We start from the raw sequence: 22,289 nt of genomic DNA on the forward strand, positions 1-22,289 counted from the left end.
GTAAGTCAATGTAATTTTAGTTTTGTTTGTTGATTCCAGTTAGTTTTTTGAAATGAAGCAACTACGTGAAATTCTAAGTACAAACTCCAGTGGAGTATATAAGCTGCAACGCGATGTTTGCGCGCATTTGAATCGATTCACTACAGCGTGTCTGCGGTGCAGATGACGCGCGTTACGCGCATCGTCGTTCGCGCGTATAAAATACGCCATATACATAGGCTCTAAGAGAGGTTTCTCAAGATCGTGCTAAGTGGCGATCGATAGACTCTGCCTACGCCAACGAGAATCTAAGAGCGTGAGTATATAATTATAAAAAATGTACTACAATCCGCTTTCATACAAACTGTATCTCCCAGTTCACAGACACGGAAATTACATATCCATAAAGTTCAAAGTTCGATTAAACAGAAACTTCGACACGTACGAATATCGTGTTTGCTGCGAGTCCCTTTGTTCCATAGCACTAAAATACATGAAACTTTCACCAAGATCATTAGATGATTCTATACAAGCTATTGTACGTAACGTAGTTCGAAATTGAAATTTTAAGAATACAAAACATATAAAATTAGTATACACTAACTATATCTACACATATCAGACATCTGTGCAAGCGGCCACAGCCCTGTGGAAGAGAGGTCGCTTCTCCATTATGAAGTCGACGGTTCGAATTCCGATTAGCACGTACTATCAACAAAGTTGAAGCCTTCCCAGTTCCAAAACAGTTTTGCTTGCAAACAAAGAGAGAAAAGCTTTTGTTACTGTTACTCGAGCCAACATAGTATGGTGATTTTGACAGAACCTTTTAGAGTTATAACAAACACGTCTGCTAAAAATTATTGTCACTTCAGTGCTAATATGGTTCTAATTATTTAATAATATAGTCATTTTCAGTTTACTGAAACATCTAAACATTAAATTGTAAACAAAACAAGTATCGTTATAAATGGTACCTGCAATAAATTATTTGCCAACCAAATTGTTCATCTTGACATAGGTACATTACGTCACTAATAACATAATTGTAACGACTCTATGTTATTGACGGGACATCACTAAGTTCAGAACAGAAGCAACAGAACGTAACAGTCTAAAAGACGAATTATAAATTTGTATTTATATCAAAATTTGAATTGCAATCACAATTAATTGCAATTAAATTTAACTGTTTTATTAATAGTATATAGGAATTACGTTGTTAGTGTTCATGGAGTTAACAGAATTAGATAATTATTTGTTAATGCCATTAGTTCACAAAAATAAACGAGCTGCGGGTGGCCGCTATTCGCCGTGCCGTTGCCCGCATTCAAAAAGAACCCTTAAGGTGGTAACGCGTCAACTTTCCTGACATTACCTGATTTTAATTTCTAAGTTACGTTTACTCTTTTCCTTGACGGTTTAAACCGACCATTACTAATCTGTAAATAATGCAAAACAACAAACAAATTGTAATACATATCCAATGACCGAGGTAGTTAATTAAAGAGTAAATGATAAGCTTGCCGAATGGCCATTAGAAACCACGTGCCGGTTTCAATTAATGTACCGCAGATAACAAAAGTTTAATAAGCATAAATAATACTTTATCGTGACCGTTTAACTATGATGTAATTTTCTTAGTAAATTAATTAATTAGAAAAGGGAAATAGGTGTACAACAAAATATTTCAAAAGTTTAAATAGGAAAAATGGCATTGTTTTTGAAAACAGTTATAAATAAACTACTCTATACTCTTGACTCTAGAAACTGACCAAGATAACAAAGGTTAAAGTCGATTTTCCAACAATCTACGAAAATATTTATTTTAAATAAAAATAACCTCTTAAAGCTACAGTGGAAGAAGCGATTCAAATGTACTAAATATATTTCAGGCCCAAGCGAGTAGATAATATTATGTAAGTAAGTTTACTAGCAGTAGAGGTCCTTGTGAGTACTGCCACCTTACCTGTTTCTGCCGCCATCGCCAGGCAGAACATTACTGCGTTCCGGTTTGAAAGGGCTTTTTTTTAATAATATTAAGTGACGGAACGAACTAGTCACGGGCCTGATGGTAAGCTACACACCTGTCCATAGAAGTTGCAGTGCCATTCAGAGCTTTAAATCGCAAAGATCTGAGGGGCACTGCCACTGCGCCCGTCACCCTGAGCCTGTAATTTTACCAGCACCCTTACCTTTCAAAACCGGAAAATTGTAATGCTGACATTACTGCTTGGCGGCAGAAATAGGCAGTACTACCCTGGACGAACTCTCTCACAAGGAGCTCTACTGCTACTAAAGGTTAAGGGTGGTGGTGAAATTACAGGCACTTGTCAACTTATGTCTCAGGGTAACGGGCACAGTGGCAGTATCCCTTAGATCTTTGGGATTTAAAGCTCTGAACGGCACTGCAACTTCTATGGACAGGCGTGTCGCTTATTCATACGGTCGCTCGGTATCATAAAAAAAAACTTAGTGCAATGAACCTAGAAACAGAACATTTCAATAAACAGTCAAAGGTACGCTGGGATTTGCGCATAAAGTTTAAATTCTATTCAATCAAACTCTAGCGTAGTACTGTGACTTTACTAAGTTATTTTTAAAATGTTATTTTTAAATAGACACATTAGACAATGACTAGCAGATTTGTAACAACGGTATTATGTGCTTGGTTGTCAATATTCGTGCTTAGTTTCCTTTGGAATAGGTAAAAATAATGGACATCGAAGAATTAAAAAACAAAATTGAAAAAATTCATGACCTATTTGGAAAACTTTTTTCAAAATTCATCCCGGTCTGGACGTCCTGGATAGTGGCCCGGTGGTTAATTTCGTTGCTCTGGTACAAGGAATTTCCTAGTTTAAGGTAGGTAATTGACGTGATTGTCTGGCACTATTATTATTCCATATCGACGCCAAAGCATTGTAGTAAAACTACGATGGACTGCACATGGGACTGAATTCCATCTCGGGTTATCTGTGATTCTGTATCTACCACTTAAGAGGTACATAACAATCTATATAAATCACTACATGTGATCTCATTTGTTAAGAAGCTCACATGCTTTTTAATTTTGACATTGATATCCTCTGTACTATAATTTAATTTTTTTAATCTTGAGTTTCCGTCCCTTTTTCACTAATGTATTCTTTGTCAAGTTTGAAAGTGATGGACAGTAATCAAAAGAAGATCCTAAAGGGCGATAAGGTAGGGAACGCACTGACCAGAAAAAAAGTTTTCTATCTTAACGTTAATAGGCAAGGTGTAGGTAATCGAATGAAAAGAAGTGATTTAAAATAGTTTTCCCTGGTGATGTGCCTCCTCAATAAAGATATTATATCCACATTTAGCTGACAAATTCGAGTGATAAACCTGCGCATTTTAAAATTTTATCAAAATAGCGAACATGGCGAGCACCATGAGGTCACATTTTTATGTCATCACAACTGATTTTAAAACATTTGCACAGTAATATAACCAACAACGTATAAATTGAGCGCGACAAACGAGACAAAAAGACATTGTTTCATGGCTTTCGCGGCGATGATTAAACAACAAAGATAAACTACATAGGCAATTTCATATCGTTGTGTTTGTACTTCAAAATGTATAACAATAGTGCATTACCAAATACACAAACTTAGATTTATCAACTGAATTAAATATTGTCAGGGGAGGTTTATCACACATATTCTGCCATCCTACGGCCACTGGAAAATTTATGTAGTATAGTAAAGATGAAAATCAATTTTCATCTTTACAAGTTCATGAAAGGCAAATACTAAGGATATCTTCTTTCTATTGAAATTATGTATATTTTTACGGGCATATAAAATATTTGAATAAATGTACTGTGATGCCACAGTCATGATACCCGTTTCCTTAAACTTTTCTCTGAGAGAAACCCGAAAGTCTAGACGGTACACAGAACGAATCGCTCGTTTTTGCAATATAAATATGGTTTGAATATCTGCCGCTTTACCCCACATGAGAATCCCGTAGGACATTATACTATGGAAGCAACTAAAGTAAACTAGTCTAGCAGTACTAACATCGGTAAGCTCACGTATTCTGCGGACTGCGTATGCAGCGGAGCTTAATCTGCTGGCCAGGGAAGGTATATGTGGAAACCATTGAAGTTTACTACCTAAGGTCAAGGTTAAGGTCTTCTTGGCATTAAGCAATAAATTGTTAGCATTAAACCAATAAACTACCTTAGAGAGGGTATCATTAATATGGTCATAGTTAATGTTATGTCTGTCTGTTTTAAAAATCAAGGGTGTGTCATCAGTAAACAATACTATATCGCAATGATCCTTAATAAAGAATGGCAGATCATTAATATAAATCAGAAATAAGAAAGGTCAAGTATCGAGCCCTGCGGAACACACATTTTTACCGGAGAACCTAAAGAAGTCACTCCATTTATGTCTACTTTCTGAATCTACCATTGAGATACGACGAGACAAGTTCCGACGCCTTGCCCTTTACACCGTAATGTTCCAGCTTCCTAATAAGAGTAATATGGTCAACGCAATCAAATGCCTTTGAGAGGTCACAGAAAACACCAATAGCGTTCTGGAACCTTTCCCAAGCATCAAAGATGTATTTTAGTAACGCTATCCCCGCATCGCTAGTCGATCTACCACTAGTAAACCCGTATTGTTCACTATGAAAAATATGATTCCTACGGAAATAGGAATACTTTACTTAAAGCTGGTAAAATTTAAACGGGCCTATAGTTGCTAGGATCAACTTTCCTTTCATGAATTCATTTGCAAGATTACTAGTACTGTTGACAACTAAAAGGTTTTTGAATATAATAATGAAATCATAACGAACAGACTCCAAACGACTAAGTACAATATTCGTCCGTTTGTTCAATGTGTACCACGCTTAAAAGAGGTTAGATAATACGGACGGCGCCGGCGCAGCGTGCCGGTAGCAATCGCCGTTTAGAGGGCCTACACTGCAATTACTGACCCAATAGCCGTACCCAAACCTACCCTGATCTTTACAAGTTTTGTAAGAACACGTAAATTGCTGAGCATTAAGCAGCTCTTGAGATTTCTTTTATTTTTTAATTTGTATTTTTAAAATTGTGAAGGTAACATGCATAAATGCATTTTGTCGAGTTCAAAAACATGAGTCTTAGATAGTATTCCCGATACGTACAAAAATGGAGCGGCGAGAAAAAGGGACAATTTACGTAGATGCAAAGTCGAATCGTCACATCTTACGTATCACTTGAGACATGGTTATATCGATAAAAAGCTAAGCAATAAAAAATCATTTTAATCGAAAATGAACATAATCGATTGTCATCGGGACGAACATGGAAAATTAAACGACACTTTTCGGACAGCGAGCGCTATAAATCGGACGAGGTAGAAAAAAGGTAAAAGAGTTAAGCGTTTGGGAGATCGTCGAATACAGATTACGGGACGCAGGTGTTAAATGAAAATAATAAAAACCGACGGCGCAAAGGCAAAAAGACGAGTCGGTGCGCCCGCGCGGCGCCGGACCGGCCGTAATTTCATTTGCAACAAAAAATATCGTACAGCGTACCCCTTAACCACGAGTATTACCTCTCCGACATGCCCTGAGGTTGCCTTTTACAGATTTCGCAGTTCGTGTCTATCAGATGCGAAAAACAACTAGTAAAATAAGTACGGACCTATCTAAGACGTGAATCTAGGAATATTCTTACAAAGATGATCAATTTTGGCACGGCTAAGGTTTAGTTTGGAATGGATAGAATAATCCTGAATAGAACGAGTGAGCAATGAGGTTCTACGCAGAGTAAAAGAAAGCAGAAACATCTTCCAAATTCAAAACCGAAGAGGAAATACGATGGGCCATTTCATAACACATGATGCCTCCATTAAAAACCTGATTGAGGAAAAAGCGGCAGGCAAGCGTGGACAAGGACGGGTATAAGTAATTTTGACCACACAAAACGAAAAGTGGGTGCCGCGTCTTATAAGGAAGTGAAAGAAAAAGTTTTGCAGAGGGCAGATTGCTTTTACTTCACCGGCAAGAGTTTACCTCGTAAAACCAAGAGAAAGAAGTTTTAGTCGAAATGCGTTAACCTAATAAACCTTTTACGCGAATGAATACCACACCAAAACGTATAATACAATCCGCAGGCGCGATTAGAAAAGGTCCGTAAACTAAGCAGGAAAAGTTTCACTCAATCTTTTATAGAGTCAAGGCATCGTCAGCCGTTCGCCGGCGCCTTTAATGCCATAAATGCGTTGACTCTTGCACTCCTGGACCCTAGCTCTAATAGGAACAAGGCTATCGCGATTCAATAAAACAAACTTTAGAAGGTATAAACTTGGTAATGCCATAAATGTGTAAACGGCAAATATGCGCGAAATGCGCGACGTGCAAACAAAACTATTGCGTATGTTTAAATAAATTGCTTTCGGAGCTGTTAAACCTAAACACTTAAGCTTGAACACTTGAGATTTCTAGAATTCGAAACAACTGCAAGTGTTTTATTTTTATTTATTTAATATTTTATTGTACAGGAAAAATACAACAAGTCACAAAGAATACAAGGGAAATTAAAAACAAAAGGTTCTGCTTATTTCTAATAGAAATTGCTTCCTGCAGACCTAAATACAGGATACTATAACTAAAATATGTGCACCACAAAAAAAGAAAAAAAAAATTATATTAAAAAGTCTTTCTATATATAGTGTGACTAATAAAGTAAAGAAATATGGCCGATAGATAATAAATATATTAGACAACATCCAACATAGTTCCGATCCCAAAGCAAGTAATTAAAACACATGTGTTATGGAAATCGGAAACAACGACGGTACCATAAACATCCAGAACCGAGACAATATAGAAAAGTTTTCTACATTCAGCCGGCCAGGAACCGAACCCGGGACCCCAGTGATGGCGACACCACCACCATGAAAACCGAGTGTGCGAGCTACTCGAACACGGAATCAAAATACATTGCAAATATGAGAAAAAGATGACAACACAAAACCTCTACATTATAAGTTTTTTTCCATCACTATCACGGGACTACTTTAAAAGGAGACGGGCGTAGCCACGCTACCACGGTTGTGAATCCACTTCGACAAGCACCATGAAAATTCAAATATTTTTATTGGTTCAATTAAATTACACACAAATAATAAAGTGATTCAATATTTATTCAATCAACCTATATAATCAGCAGTGGTAGTGTATAATGGTTTGACCTACCGCCTCTCAAAGAGAGACCGTGGGTTCGAATCCGTGTTCGCACCTCTTGAGTTTCTCGGAAGTTATGTGGATTACATCGTATAAGGAAAACATCGTGAAGAAGGTTCGCAACCCTCGGAAAACGTGTGATGTCACCAACTCGCATTGCGCCTGCGTGGCGGACTATGGCCTATAGAGGAGACCCGTGCCCAGCAGGGCGACGTATAAATAGATTAATGACGATGATGATAATTTATTCAATCTTCAAAATTATGGGATAATTAATATCCCAAAGCCAAACGTTTGTTCAGCTTTTAGACCTTCTAAAAAAAATTGACTTCAAGTCCAAATGAACGCAGAAAGTCTCTCCCCTCGAAAAATATTCTAGACAGCCATTATATTATATTTCACTTTCAATCTAGACAGTTCGCGGACATCATACGTTCCGAACGTTTATTGACTAATCGTTTATGTGTATGTTTATGTAAAAGTACTTTTTTTTATAAAAACCAACTGACGTGACGAAAAAGTCATGCGCTTGGCGTTAAGCGACACGCCTATCCATAACAGTTGCAGTGCCACTCAGAGCCATAAATCACAAAGATTATGAGGGGCACCACCACAGCGCCCGTCACCCTGAGATAGATATAAGTTGACAAGTCCTATATGCCTGTAATTTCATCAGCACCCTTCAAAACCGGCGGCAGCAAAAAACTAAGGTAGTAAGGTAGTAGTAAGGTAGGAAGTAAGGCAGTACTTCCGTGGACGAACTCTTTGACAAGGAGCTCTACTGCTATTAAAACTTGAGAAGATTTTCACATATCATTTTACACGGCGTCAATTCATCATTATTACTAGAATAATTCCCTTCATCTTGAACATGCCATAATGAGACTTACCTAGACGTATTATCCGTTATGATAGGCAATAATCAATGCTCATCAAATATCATTTCTGTGGGAAATGGCATGTAAAGAAAATGATTACCACGTTATTGGTGCAGCTGCGAACAATCCCAAACACAGACCTTGGTTATCTGGTCTGTGATCCCAATAGATCATACTCAAATGATCTCTGAAAACTGACAAGTACATTTAAAAAATATATTAGCATCAGCCAAATATGCCATTTGGATATGTCGAATACAATGACAAGTTCTCTTTATATAAAAAAACGAGGTATATTAATTGTTGTGGTCGTTTTCTTTAAACTTTACTTTGGAAGTTATTTATAAATGTTACTTTACGAAATTAATCACTTTATTATTGAAGGTTTGGTTTGTTGTAGTCGTTGGTTGTTGTAAAGTTCATTTTGAGGAGAATTTGTAAATAACGCCATTATTAAATTCAAAAGACATCCAAAAATGCATCGAGAGTTGAGATAATTCGTTTTGGAAGTATTTTTTTGAACTAAGTACTTAACAACCGTTATTTATTCCCCAGCATAGGTAAGTTTGTGGTGATGTAAATAAATAGCAGCGGTGCGCGGGCGCAGTGCAATTAGGGAGGCAATCCCACTTCTCACGTACGAGCAAATTGCAACACACAGATGAGCAAAAACTGCACTACATGTCGGGTTTCAGATGAAGGAAAAACTGATTTATACGATACTCAAAGATTTGCGAATATGAAAATGAAAACAAAAATTGAAGTCTTTCCAAACTCGAAGACTTCAAAGGGATTTGAACTGGAACTATCTGCAAAATCTTAAAGATATCGTTTTTATAATACCAAGTGCCGGGACCAACAAGTCGTGCGCCTGGTGGTAAGCGACTAGCCTATATATAACTAGCTGTTGCGCCACTTAGAGCTTTTAATACATTTTTAATCGCAAAGATTTTATATGTACTACCACTGTGCCCGTCGCCCTGAGAAATAAATTGACAAGTCCCATGTGCCTGTAATTTCACCAGCAACTTAACCCTTACAAACCGGAACCGCAGTGATGCTCTATTCTTGGCGGCAGAAATAGGTAAGGTGGCAGTACTTCCTTGGACGAGGTCTTTCACAAGGAGCTCTACTGCTACTTTATAATAAAGGATATTCGCATTATTCGCGTAAACCCACATAAACTTTAAATTCAATACGTGTAACCGCAATATTGTTTAAAATGCACAATGTTGTTTATTAACAAAATCACACCTTTTATTATATTTAAATCGACCATAACCAGCCATATATCATTCGCACGTAAACAATAATAACATATTTTGAACGCAATAACAGAAAATCGCAAAAACTCCGTCGCCATTCGTGATTGTGAAGCCATTACAACGGGAGGCGATGCATTGCCTATGGCGCCGGAGAAAAACAACCTCCAGACATAATATTGTATTTCTGCTACTACGTGAGTTTGAATCAAAGAAACGCGCGTTATGCCAATATTGTGTTGCAATTGAAAGAATTTTAACCATTGTATCGTCATTGTTACGTCAACAACATATGGAAACTTTCCTATATTGTGCTTTCACGCATCCAGAGCCAAGAAGTTGACAAGTCCCACGTTTCATCAGCAACCTTGCCCTTCAAAACCGGAACCCAGTAATGCTCACACTACTTCCCTAGACGAACTCTTTCACAAAGTTCTACTATTACGTATACTAGTACTATTAGGTATCTGAAAATCAATCTCACGTACGGCGTTGACAAAGACAGCCAGTTCTGCGTTACAAAAGTATAAAATATCTTAAGGGTCACTGCACCGTGTATTTTTAATTGCACCACACAGAAACATTTTAAAGGTTCAGGAATCTAAGGATCTTTAAACATGAAGACGGAAAGAGGTCATTAAGTGCTTAGCGAGTCTCTTGTCTAAAATAAATGTCTCCAAATACGTCGGCATCAGTTTGAGCACATATTTAATTAGGTGGACAGCGAATAAATAACAGGATTATCGTCCATCTCATTTTGGGCATCCTTGCCCATTCGACTGCAAGACATATGTGACCCACGGTAATGAGTGTCCACGTATTCTCGATTCTATCTTTGTATCTACATACTTGGTTATACGTAAACTGGGTTCATGTGATAATATACTTTAGTATTTTTTTTAGAGAGACAATAGAAAGTTGAATGTAAAAACAACCTTGTATATGATGCAATAAATTCTACCACAATATGAAACGCAAACAAAACATGTTTTAAAGAAAGAAAGAAAAATGTTTATTCATTGAATTGAGTCACTAAACATGCTTAAATCTAATACTTAGCACTAAAACAACAAGTGACTGCGAACTTATTACGCATAGTATCGCAAAATAATTATATATGACTCAGCCTTAGAATAATAACTTATAGAAACCTAGTCCGCACACGCTAAGTGAGGCAAATTGAAGCGCTCCCAATGGGCCTACACGAGCGGGCGGGCCGTCAGTGCTCAAGGTCAACTTGCACCGCGTACAGCTCAAGGATTTTAACTAAAAATGACAAAATGTGCGGTAAATGAGCGTAAAAATCGTCAGACAAACATAAAATAGATACTAACACCACATTCCACAAGGAAGTAACGCGTTTCAACTTATATTTTTATATGAATATTCACTAAAACCGAAAATTAACCTATTACTAAAATTAGCCTACATGAATTTGATTTTTGCCTCACTTGTGACAGTTCGTTTGATATGAAACTATCATTCTACCAACATTCTATCTCGAGGGAGACAAAAGCTGATTTTCAGTCGTTACAGTTTCAGCGTCGGCTAAGTCTTACGGAAACGGTACATACTGTCTTTATCCTCTGTTTTATGTCACATTACACAATTACATCACGTACAGCAAGTTATAAGATGGAATTTTGTAGAATTTGCAATTTGATTATTAAGTTAAAATTATTATTTTTATTATGCATTAAATTTCAGGTAATAATAATGTAATATGTAGTGAATGTATTGTCTATAATATGGGTTTTTGCTGCCCGAAATAAATGAATTTTATTTTATTATTTATTATTATTATAAAATTGTCATCTAAGTCAATTGTTCTTTAAACAACGCAACTTTCAGTTACGACAGAAAAAAAACTGTTGTATAAAACTCAGTCAAGTTAAACAGTCTTATGTAACTCGTGCAGTGCAAGGAACTACAGGCCAGCATCATATTACACGCGTAATTTTTTTTGTAGGTCTATAAAATTCTGATACACGTTTCAAGTCTTATAAGTTATCACCTCTCACGCGTGTTAGTAACTCGATACTTTCCGATTATCTGTAAAAGTATGTTTGTATACTGGTCTCGCTTCACGCCGCGTGACGAAGGTCGATAGCTAGATCCCTTCGACGCAAACGTTAGAACTTTGTGGTCACGCCCACGTCAGTCTTTAAAACCATCCATCTGTACGCCCAAACTGCAATTGAAACGCCATAATAGAATACATATACATTTACTTCGTATGTATTTTATGGATCTCGTTTGCAACGGTCCATAATTCATTAGATCAAGTCGATGTTCAGGGGTACTTTGCTAATAACAGTTAGATCATAATGGCGGTACTTGTAAAACAGGTTGACGAAGTAAACTGTGATCTGATACTCAGGAAGACAATCTATTTTTATACTTGTGCCTTATAGTTCTTTTTAACCGACTTAATAAAGGAAGAGGTTCTCAATTCAACTGTATTTTTGTGTGTGTGTGTGTTACGCAAATACCCTGTGAACCGATTTTGATGATTCTTTTTTTGTAGGAAAGAGGGTACCTCAGTGTTAGTCTCATATAAATTTGATGGACGGCAAACTAGGGAATGAATCCGGTTTCGCACACTTTCCGGTAACCGATTGTTAACTTTTTAGTTTCAGTTTGTACATACAAGCAAAGTTTGAAGTCGGTTCCTTTTTTTTTATAAAAATTACTTTATTATTCTTTGATGTAGTGTTGAGAACCAGTGCTGTTGGTGAGGTAGGTAATGCTTTACTTTCTGCGTTTTTTATTATTTCTAACATAACGCGAGGTTTTTCTAGAGAGAGTTTCACTTTCATACAAAATATGAGTAAATAAAATTTCTTGGCATAAGAATTTTTCAAAATAACGTATCAGATTTCCCTACAATAACTTGATGACTTGGGATAAAACAGAATGTAGATCGGGCCTTGAAGTGCAACACAAACAACAGTGATTCTCAAATTTTACGCTATTAATTTCTGGTTTTTATGCCTCATTGAGTTTACTAGTGAGACAGCTAGCAATTACGTAGGCATTGTTTTCGTAGCACTGTGACTACCAAACTGGCCGCAACAATTGTACGGAAATCCATCGGAATGCGTTACATTGTTAAACTAAGGCGTTGTTGTTAAACAAATATGTACCTCCGTTTGGCCGGGTAATGCCCTACATTGTAAACTGTTATAATTTTAACAATACGTCTCAGTATTCTCGGTTCGGGTCATCGACTTGTAAACAAACGTGGTATCGTAGTTCGCTCAAACCCGCGTAAGAATTGGTAACGTCACAGTATTAACGAAAACTTCGATTAGATTTAGATAGGAACTGAGAAAAAAATCGAATATTCACTGCCGTTAAGTAAGATAATCTAAATCAATGTTCGGGAGCGTCAATTTCCGAGTTTAAAGCGGCAACGATTTTGATACGTATCGGTATGATCCCAAGTGGGAATCGATTTAAGTATCGATTATATTGATCTGAGTGGTTTGTGGCGCGGCCTCGCCGGTACTAAAATAAAAACATGAGTGGGAAGCGGATTTGTACGTGAACACATTACGGCGAGTTTTCGATTCGTCACGCGCACACCGCGCCGGATCAGGACATTAGGAATGACTGATAGAAGTATTGTATTTCTTGGAGCAATCATGCATTTAGCCACGGCTCGTTTTTAACACGATAAAACCTGAATCGCTACACCTTTAATCGATTAACATTTTCTTACATTTATATATCTACCGTCATACAAATAAAGCCCGTTTTCCGAAACTAAAAACGTCCATTCTCCAAGAATAATAAAGCTATCTACTATAATTTATAAGATAATCCAGCTAACAGTCACAAATTGCACCATGGAACAGCATCTCTCATTGTGTAATGAATAAACCAGGGTTGTTGCGAATATCAGAATTGCGAGCATCCGCATCCGCGGATAATCGGCATAAATTAAATATCCGCTTCCGCAAGAGGCATGCTGGAATATTTTTTTTCATGATAGCAAGTGACGGGACGAACATGCCGTGCGCCTGGTGGTAAGCGACACGCCTATCCATGATAGTTGCAGTGCCAACTCAGAGCTTTAAATCACAGTGATCTGAACATTGTAGTAGCAGTAGAGCTCCTTGTGAAAGAGTTCGTCTATGGAAGTACTGCCATCTTACCTATTTCTGCCGCCAAGCAATAACGTCAGCTTTATACGTGTTCCGGTTTTGAAGCGTAAGGATGTGTCTCAGGGTGTCGGGCGCAGTGACAATGCCCCTCAGATCTTTGCGATTTAAAGCTCTGAGTGGCACTGCAACAGCTATGGACAGGCATGTCGCTTACCATCAGGTGCACGACCTGTTCGTCCCGTCTCTTAGTTATTATATATTAAAAAAAAATTGTACACACGTTCCAGAACAGACTGTAAGCCGAAAAAGAAGCTCAGCTGTTGTTTTTAAAATATAACTTTGATAAAATTCTAAAACGATTAAGCTAGGCAGATTGATTGTTTACGTGCAGATTGATTTTTTAGTAAAGGTCACAAAATCACTGTAATAATATTTCATTACAATACCAAAGAAAATAGAAAGCTTTTTCATGTCATTCAGTGAGGATGTACATTTTTGGCGTTTTTTTTTTTATACATAAAACTAGCATCCCCATCAGCATCCATTAATATTAAGGTTAAAAAATCAGCTGACGACGTATAAAAAAACCTGCCTCAGCAACAACCCTGGAATGGACAGTCCCATATCATTCTACATAAGTTTTGCTTCTAGTGCAACCTCTGGGTTATATGGGAAGGACACTATGACCTGTGCACGCCCAGGAACCTTACAAGTTCAGGTTCTGACCCCAGATCAGCCAGTGTACAGGGTTGTCACAGACCTCTGTTCCTTGACTTCAAACTCTGGAATGGACAATTGAGATTCCACAAGTGACAGGAAAATAATTTATGTAGAGTAAATCACTAAACTAGGATGTAAATTCGTCTTTGGATTCAATGGCCAACGCCCACAATAACATCGGAGGGCGTTCAAATACCTGAGAGCCAATACTCCTCTTTGAGGGTGCATTCCGAGTGCGAACTGCCTATAGGACTAAAACAACTAAATAACTTAAAGGAAAACAAAACTAATTTTAGTATTATTTAATTAAAATTAAAATTTTACAGAATATATTGCCGCGCAAACAGCGCTAGTTGTCAACGCAGAACGTGTGACGTCGTTTGTACGTAAACAAACCAGACAATGTGCACTTGCCATTTGCTCCAACATGTCACATTTTTACAGTTTTTAGTTAAAATGTGATTAAACGGATAAAAAAACACAAGGCAACACGTGTACGGTAAGTAAGTACGGTAACATTTCTTTGCGTACGTACAAATTGTTTGATCTTTGAATAACAGATTAAAAATATTTCAATTTTCAGATTTTATTTATTGATTTAAAAATACAAATCATTATTCTTTCACAAGAATTGTTGTTTGAATGATTGTTTTTATTACAGAAACATTCTTTCTAAGTACAATTATTTATTTCTGATTAATCTCATAGTGCCTGTTGATTTAATATGGTAAATTGTACAGCGCCCCTGGCGGTCACAAGGGGTAACCTTTTATATTCAAATATTCTACGCGATCACTAACACAATTCATAAGTCGGGGGCGTTAGTATAGCTGAATAGAATGGATAATCATCACAAGGTGCGTTGGAATCGTTGAATGCAACAATGCTAGCACATTGTGACGTGGGTAGGCGTACGTCATTGTACTAGGCCCAAGGACGAGCACTTGTGACGGTAACTCTGGAAGGGAGCTTTATAGTTTAATGAAAATTATTTAGCCCGAAAATAAGCATGACTACGCAATCTGGACTAGAATTTCAAACGTTCTCAAGTGCGTACTATTCTAAAAGTAGATCCAGTTGTTGTTTGTATAAACACATTAAAGGGAAAATATCTACACCATGTCATTACAACAAAAAGACGAGTTTCAAAATAAAGTAGTATTAAGAACCTTGGATTTAGAGCTTGTAATGTCGCATATTAAATGCCTGTTCTACTAGAATACTTGTTATGTAGGTAGGTACTATCACTAAATTCGACGCTTTACCACCAATGGCTCAATTTACATTGCCGCGGAACACGGTGTCTTCTCTCGCTCTCCGGCCGACATCTGTCCGATATAATTACTGTCAAATAAGTAATACTGGACTAAATTAAAAGACTATATCAAGTATGAAGCCGCCTTCCCTTTCCACCATCAGGGAACTAGACGTGGGCTGGGGTTACACCCTGTAGTATAGATAGACTATATTTATAGTCTAACTGCAACATGTAGAGCGTATTGCTTGGTTAGCAGTTAAGTTTATGTTTTATTTTATATTGTATATTTTGTCACTCGTATTCTGGAGACCGAACAATAAACATGTCTCTTTAAATCAACGTATTTCACTCTGCCATCTACGTCCATCCTTTTTAATAATATGAGATGGCGACCCGTACCAGCGAACTTATCTTTTGTGAAGAACAGTAAATTTGAACAACATAACAATGAAGATTGCAAGACAGAAAAGTGAATATCAAGAAATAAAAAAGAAAATCAAATTATAGAAGACCAAGAAGAAAAACTAAAGAAGAAGAATTATAGAATAAAGATCATAGAAGGCATATTATAGAAGATTAACATGAAAAAAGGAAGAAAAATTATAGAAGACTGCAAGAAAGAAGAGAGAAGCGTACGAGCGGTATCCAAGGTAATCCCGGCTCACGGAGTCCCGGGTAATTTGATTTTGAAGGGTAAGTGTGGTTCTGAAACTACAGGCACATGTGACTTGTCAACTTATGTCTCAGGGTGACGGGAGCGGTATAAGTGCTCCTCAAATCTTTGCGATTTAAAGCTCTGAGCTGCACTACAACTGTCCGTCCCTTCAGTTGCTGTCACAGAAAAAAAGGTTCTAAAAACTCTAAAAACTTTTTGTTGTAGTTGGTGTGGTTGCATGGCACATTAATAATATAAATTTATAAACACTACATTACGGATGTAATATTTTTTATTGTCAGTTTACAAAAAAATTTACTTTTCGATACCTCACTTCATTATTGAGGGTGTAAGTGTGAAAAGGTTTTTTGGATGTAATTAAAGCGGAGACGTATTAACCTCTCAAAATCGCAATCAACGGTACGTTATCGGTGACACAGTCACAAATGGTAATCGTCAGACGTGTCAGCATAATGGAATAGCTCCAGTGACATAATGATAGTGCGCGTTCTCAATAATTTTGTCACCATGATACGCCTAATAACAGGTAAGATGTCTATGATTGGTTACGACTTACGGTGACGAATATTACAGATGGTCTATGCGCTTTTGGATCTTGCTAATCTGCAGGTATAATATCAGTTAGACATAACTTTCGACTACCCCGATGCACCACGGTTTGCGCTATGGATCTGGTCCATCGATTCGATTTGATATCGTACGTTTTCATTTAATTTTTATTCACAACGCCCGAATCGAACATCAAAGTGTCGTATACGAAATCGAACCCAAATAACGTCACACGCTTACGATTATTTGACTTCTCGACCGGCAAAGGCTGCAAACGTTATTCAGAACACGGTTAAAAAGCAAGAATATAATATGGAAATCTCTTATTATTTTAAATAAAGACTGGATTTCGTTCAATTTTATTAATATGTTTTAAGGCAAACTAATACATTCCTATATTTTAGGCCTAAATATCGAAGAGTTCTGAATCGGGGTACAGCCCTCCTTGTCATAATTAACGCATTTGCATTTCGGTAACTTTCGAGATATTGGCACCTACAGTACCTTTGGCACCTAGAAATATGTCAATTACGCTGATTCTGCTTGAATCGAAGGGCGCTTTCCGAGCGATTCAGAATATTCCGAGTTAAACGATCGATTCGGATACGATATTGTTATCCAACAGCGTTTACGGAGTTAGTCGGTGAAATAGATTATAAGAAAAATTTAAGTCCTTTTATATATATTTTTAGGATTTAAAGTTTAAGGCCTAAAATATAGGAAAGCATTAAAATAAATTAATACTATAATAATAAATAAATATTAATGGATTTAACAAAATCCAGACTTTGGTTAAAAGAATAAGAGATTTCCATATTACATTCTTGCTTTGTAAACCAGAGGACATTCGGTAACTTTCATCCGATAACTATGTTCTGAATAATGTCTGCAGCCTTTGCCGGTCGAGAAGTTCGAGTAATCCTACGGGTGTGACGTCATTTGGGTTCGGTTTCGAATACGACAGTTTGACGCTCGATTCGGGTGTTATGAACAAAAATGAAAAGAAATCGTACGATTTGAAATCGAATCGGTCGACAACTGAGTTATCGTAAGGTTCTGAATCGACCTTCTGGTCCGAGGGTTTTGAGTAGCGCCTTGGAGTTAATTTCATTCTTCTGGTGCTCAAAGTAAAGGAACCTCGAAAGAAGCCTCCCCGTACGACGTGCCATACCTTTCCTGTACATCTGGCGGACCCTGGGCAACAATCGGTGAGTATCTTACGCCGATTGGCAAATTCTTTCATCACGTTGGCAATATTATAATAAGTACAGAAACGACCTCTGGGATTCAGCGGTTAGTAGGTTGGGTTAATTACAACAAAAACGAAGGCATTTAAAAAATTCAAAGCATATAATAAAAGAAAAAAGGTAGTACGTTTCTATACGAATTAATTTTTAAATTAAATTAATTTTTAATTTTAATTAATACATTACATTTTTTATTCCGAATTATTATTATACCTTTTTAGGCTGGCTCTATAGCCAATGTTCAAAAAAACAAATAATACAAAGAAAAAAATATTGAAATTCACTCAAGCCCATGGAGATGACTCGATCAAAAAGATCATGAGCATGACGTATTTTAATAAAGTAAATTGATAACTTATAGAAGACGTATCTTTAGACTTTGTGCTCACGCTAAGCCGGCTAGTGTGTAAGCGCACCTGTGCTAGCGATTTATATAAAAGGAACATATGTACAATAACAAAAAAATCTCACAAGACATGAAGTAAAGTTCCTTCGTTAACAACAAAATATAAAAAAAAAGAACCGCTATTCATTCGTAAGGCAGATTCCTATGAGAAGCATGATCAAGAAACTCTAGGGATTGCTCTACGTAACAGACATTTACACAAATTTATCATTGACAATATTTATTTCAAACATCATAGATCGAAACTTATCTCAAAGAACTAAACGGGTCGTATGGATTTTTGAATTCCATAATAACGTACCTACATAATCAGGGAAACCCACTAACGTCAAACAACGTGATCTTTAAATTATTAACAGTTTGCAGTATGCACAGTCATTACATAATTTCATCTATAGGCATGATATATGTAACCATAATATCAAAATACGTATATATACACATATTATGTAATAAGAACGGTATGGTAGCACAGTGGAACAGCAATTTGCTGCTCAATTGAGAAGTCCACGGTCAAATCCCAGTAGTATCATGTACCCTATGGCTTTAATTTTATTTGTGAATGTTTTGTTGTAAAATCTCGCTAACGGTGAAAGGAAATTGTGAACTTACATATTGATGACGATTCACCACCCTTGGAAAACGTGACAAAGTTCCACCTGCATTGAACCTGTCCCCAGTAGTGGGTTGTAACGAATTGATGATCACGATAGTGGTGACTACATTCAGTTTGCTATAATATAAACGTGAATGTAAAAAACGAAAACAAAAATATGATATTTTTTTTAAATTTTTAATGATATATGTCAAGTGCCGAGACGAACGAGACGACAGTTATACTCAAAGATTTAAGGCTGCTAACAGATTGACTGCACGTTTGTAGTTAACGCGTGAAGTCGTAATCCACTTCATGCAGCCGAGACCATGACTGCATTAAGTCGATAACGACTTCACGTATTAACTGCATGCAGTCGATCTCGGCTACATGAAGTCGTTATCAACCTCATGCACTCGAGGTCTCGGATATCGATTGGCAGGCACGAGAGGCACACGCGACTTGTCAACTTCTGTCTCCTTAGACATAAGTTGACAAGTCGCAGAGACGGGCGCAGCGGCAGTATCCCTCAAATTTTTGCGATTTAAAGCTCTGAGTATAACTACAACATTTGTGTTGTTGATAACTCTTAAGTAAAAAAAAATAATAGAAAAATAACGTTTCCTCAGTCTATCTTTTTTTGTATGTAATTAGTACAGATACTTTTAATGACAATTATTTAGTTGTAAGAACAGTCCTAATAAAGACTTCAAACCCACTGGCCTTATCCCACTTCTTAGAAGAAACCCGTGTTCAACAGGCGTGACTCATATGGAATATACGGTTACAGTATTGTGCAATGGTTTCACTGGAACCGGGAAGAATTCTAACAGTAAATACAACATAACTTTGGTATTCAGAAATTATGATTTTATCACATAGCATACATCTTACGATTGTAGATAAAAAGGTACTATGTACAGTATAACAGTCATGACCCGGGAGGGCATTTAACAATGGCCGGGAATGAAGAAGGTGTCGGCCGCCGCCGCCTGCGCCGCCAGCGGGTAAAACGAAAAAGAAAGCTAAGCTAGGGTTGCCATCACACTACAAAATTAAGAAATGACATTTGAGGAAAATGTACAGGTTGCATAGGTGATATAAATATTAAGACATTGGTGGTTATTCGTTACCGTATCATCTAACATAAGCGATGATACGTCGAATAGCAACTTTTGTGGAGAGGCTAGGACAGAGTAGCAATGGCTTGAGCCGAAGGCTGCACCTTAATTTCATACAATTTCTAGAAGCACTGCAACCGCACGGCGGCCGCGCGACAGTCGCGCTGCTGCAGCGCGTAAGTGGTAAGAAACCTGCAAGTAGTAAAAACTCTTTTAAAAAGTAGGTGATTCTTTCTTCTAGGCGTGGATTTCATAAGGACCTTTTGACCATTTAATTCTCACTACACACTTTACACTGTCCACGTTTTCAAAAAAATGCTTCGATAAAGCGTTTTTGCGATCGTTCGCTGGCCATAAAATTGAATCGTCACAATTCACTAATAATTAAGGAAACCCATAAATCAATTATTCATTCATAAATATGGACACAAGTAGAACAATGAAATGTATGTCGCGATTAATCATAATTTATGGAAGGCGCGGAAGAGTATAACACAACCTACGAGGAAAACCATAAAATTACATATTTATTATAGTTTATAGGTTATATCAAAATACTAAAAAACTTCTAAGCAATGAATGTCCAACTTTAGTAATAAATGTGAATAATATTCCCAGAAATAAAATTTACATAATAAAATGTTATTTACGGCAATGGCAACCCTAACCGACATCCCGCTATTGTTATTACAAAATGACCCATCTCAATGTCGATCGATTCTAAGAAACCACCTCTTATACTTAAAGTTTGAGAGTGTAAGCGCCTTTGAGCAGTTTATAAGAGCTTATTTCTGACACCTCGAATGAAACATGGCGCATAACGAATGCGTGCGCGCAGCATTGTAAAGCCTCCATAAAGGAACCACGGAATGGGATTCCAAATTGGATAAGAAGATTTATAAAAGGATATTAAGCTTCGTATATGTCGTAACAAAGTATGTGGTCGATATAAAACGGAAAATATGGTTTTTGGTAAGACCCTGTTACTTAATCTGATCAGCAATAGAAATACAGAGTTCTTTAAAAGGTAAAACGACTCTCGAAAGCTTAGGCAGCTCCTCTCGTCTTGCAAATATTTATGGGCAACGCCAAAGTCAAATAATCATTTATTCCATTGGTATAATTTTTACATTTGAAAACGTCATTTTTTTAAGCTACTTTTTAAGCTACTGCCTGTTCACTTCGCTGACCTCCCTGAGAAGAACGAGCAAGAAACTCTAGGGATTGCTCTTTTCAAATGAACTTAAATGCTATGGAATACACTTTGAATCATAATTGTGTCGAATCTAGACTCCTGTTGTCTTTCCATACTTCTTTATCTAAAACATACTCTTCAATTTTGTAATATGACTTTTCAATTAAAATGCTTTTAACGTAAGTTTTAAATTTAGGAAATTATAATCTTAATATATTCTCCGGAATCTTATTGTAAAAACGTATACAGTTCCCCATAAAAGAATCGTTTAACTTAGTTAAACGAAATCGCGAACCATGAGTTTGGACTTAGTTCTGAGTTTAATATTATGTATATCTTCTTTCTTAATGAAATTATGCATATTTTTACGGGCATATAAAATATTTGAGTGATACCAGTCTCCTTAAACTTTTGTAAGAGAGAAACCCGAGAACCTAAACGGTACACAGAAAGAATCACTCGTTTTTGCAACACAAATATGGTTTGTATATCTGCCGCTTTACCCCACATGAGAACCCCGTAGGACATTATACTATGGAAGTAACTAAAGTAAACTAGTCTAGCAGTAGCAACATCGGTAAGCTCACTTCCTAACAAGAGTAATATGGTCCACATGACCAAATGCTTTTGAGACAATGATTACTTCCCATTAAGTGGCTTGGTTTCTCTTTTGCCTCCCAATTTGATCATCAACCCGTTTATACGTCTTACTGCTGGGCACGGGTCTCCTTTCAGGCGAGGGATTAGGTCATAGTCCGTCACACTACCCCAATACGGGTTAGGGACTTCACACCTTTTCCGAGGGTTGTAAACCTACGACGTGCTGGTTTTATTACGTTTTCCTTCACCGAAAAGCTCATGGTAAATTGTGAATTAAATTCCGAGAAATTCAAATTTGCGAGTCCGGATTCCAACCCACGGCCTCGATTTGAGAGGCAGTAAGTCAAACCATTAGGCTACCACGGCCTCCTATTTTACATGCAAAAAAAACACATTTTACATGATTATCACTAATATCAGGTTTCTTACCACGGTATGACTTCTTTTTATTTTCCCGATATTTCGGAACGGTTGCA

General features: G+C 37.0%; 1 protein-coding gene across 3 annotated transcripts in view; it reads right to left on the bottom strand.

Annotated features, from left to right (window-relative positions):
• LOC113231399 (bone morphogenetic protein receptor type-1B) overlaps positions 1 to 22,289 on the bottom strand; it is a 131,494-nt gene that overhangs the window by 106,392 nt on the left and 2,813 nt on the right. Inside the window, exon 1 of one of the 3 annotated variants that reach the window (XM_026465702.1) lies at positions 584 to 620. The exons of the other annotated variants lie outside the window; for them this stretch is intronic. Coding sequence (XP_026321487.1) covers positions 584 to 605 — 22 coding nt within the window. The 5' untranslated portion in view covers positions 606 to 620. Of the gene's footprint in view, positions 1 to 583; positions 621 to 22,289 lie in introns of those variants that run through there. 3 annotated transcript variants of the gene reach the window in all.

This window comes from Hyposmocoma kahamanoa, unplaced genomic scaffold, assembly GCF_003589595.1.
Source record: "Hyposmocoma kahamanoa isolate Upper Pololo Valley unplaced genomic scaffold, ASM358959v1 65, whole genome shotgun sequence".
Taxonomy (NCBI): Eukaryota; Metazoa; Arthropoda; class Insecta; order Lepidoptera; family Cosmopterigidae; genus Hyposmocoma; species Hyposmocoma kahamanoa.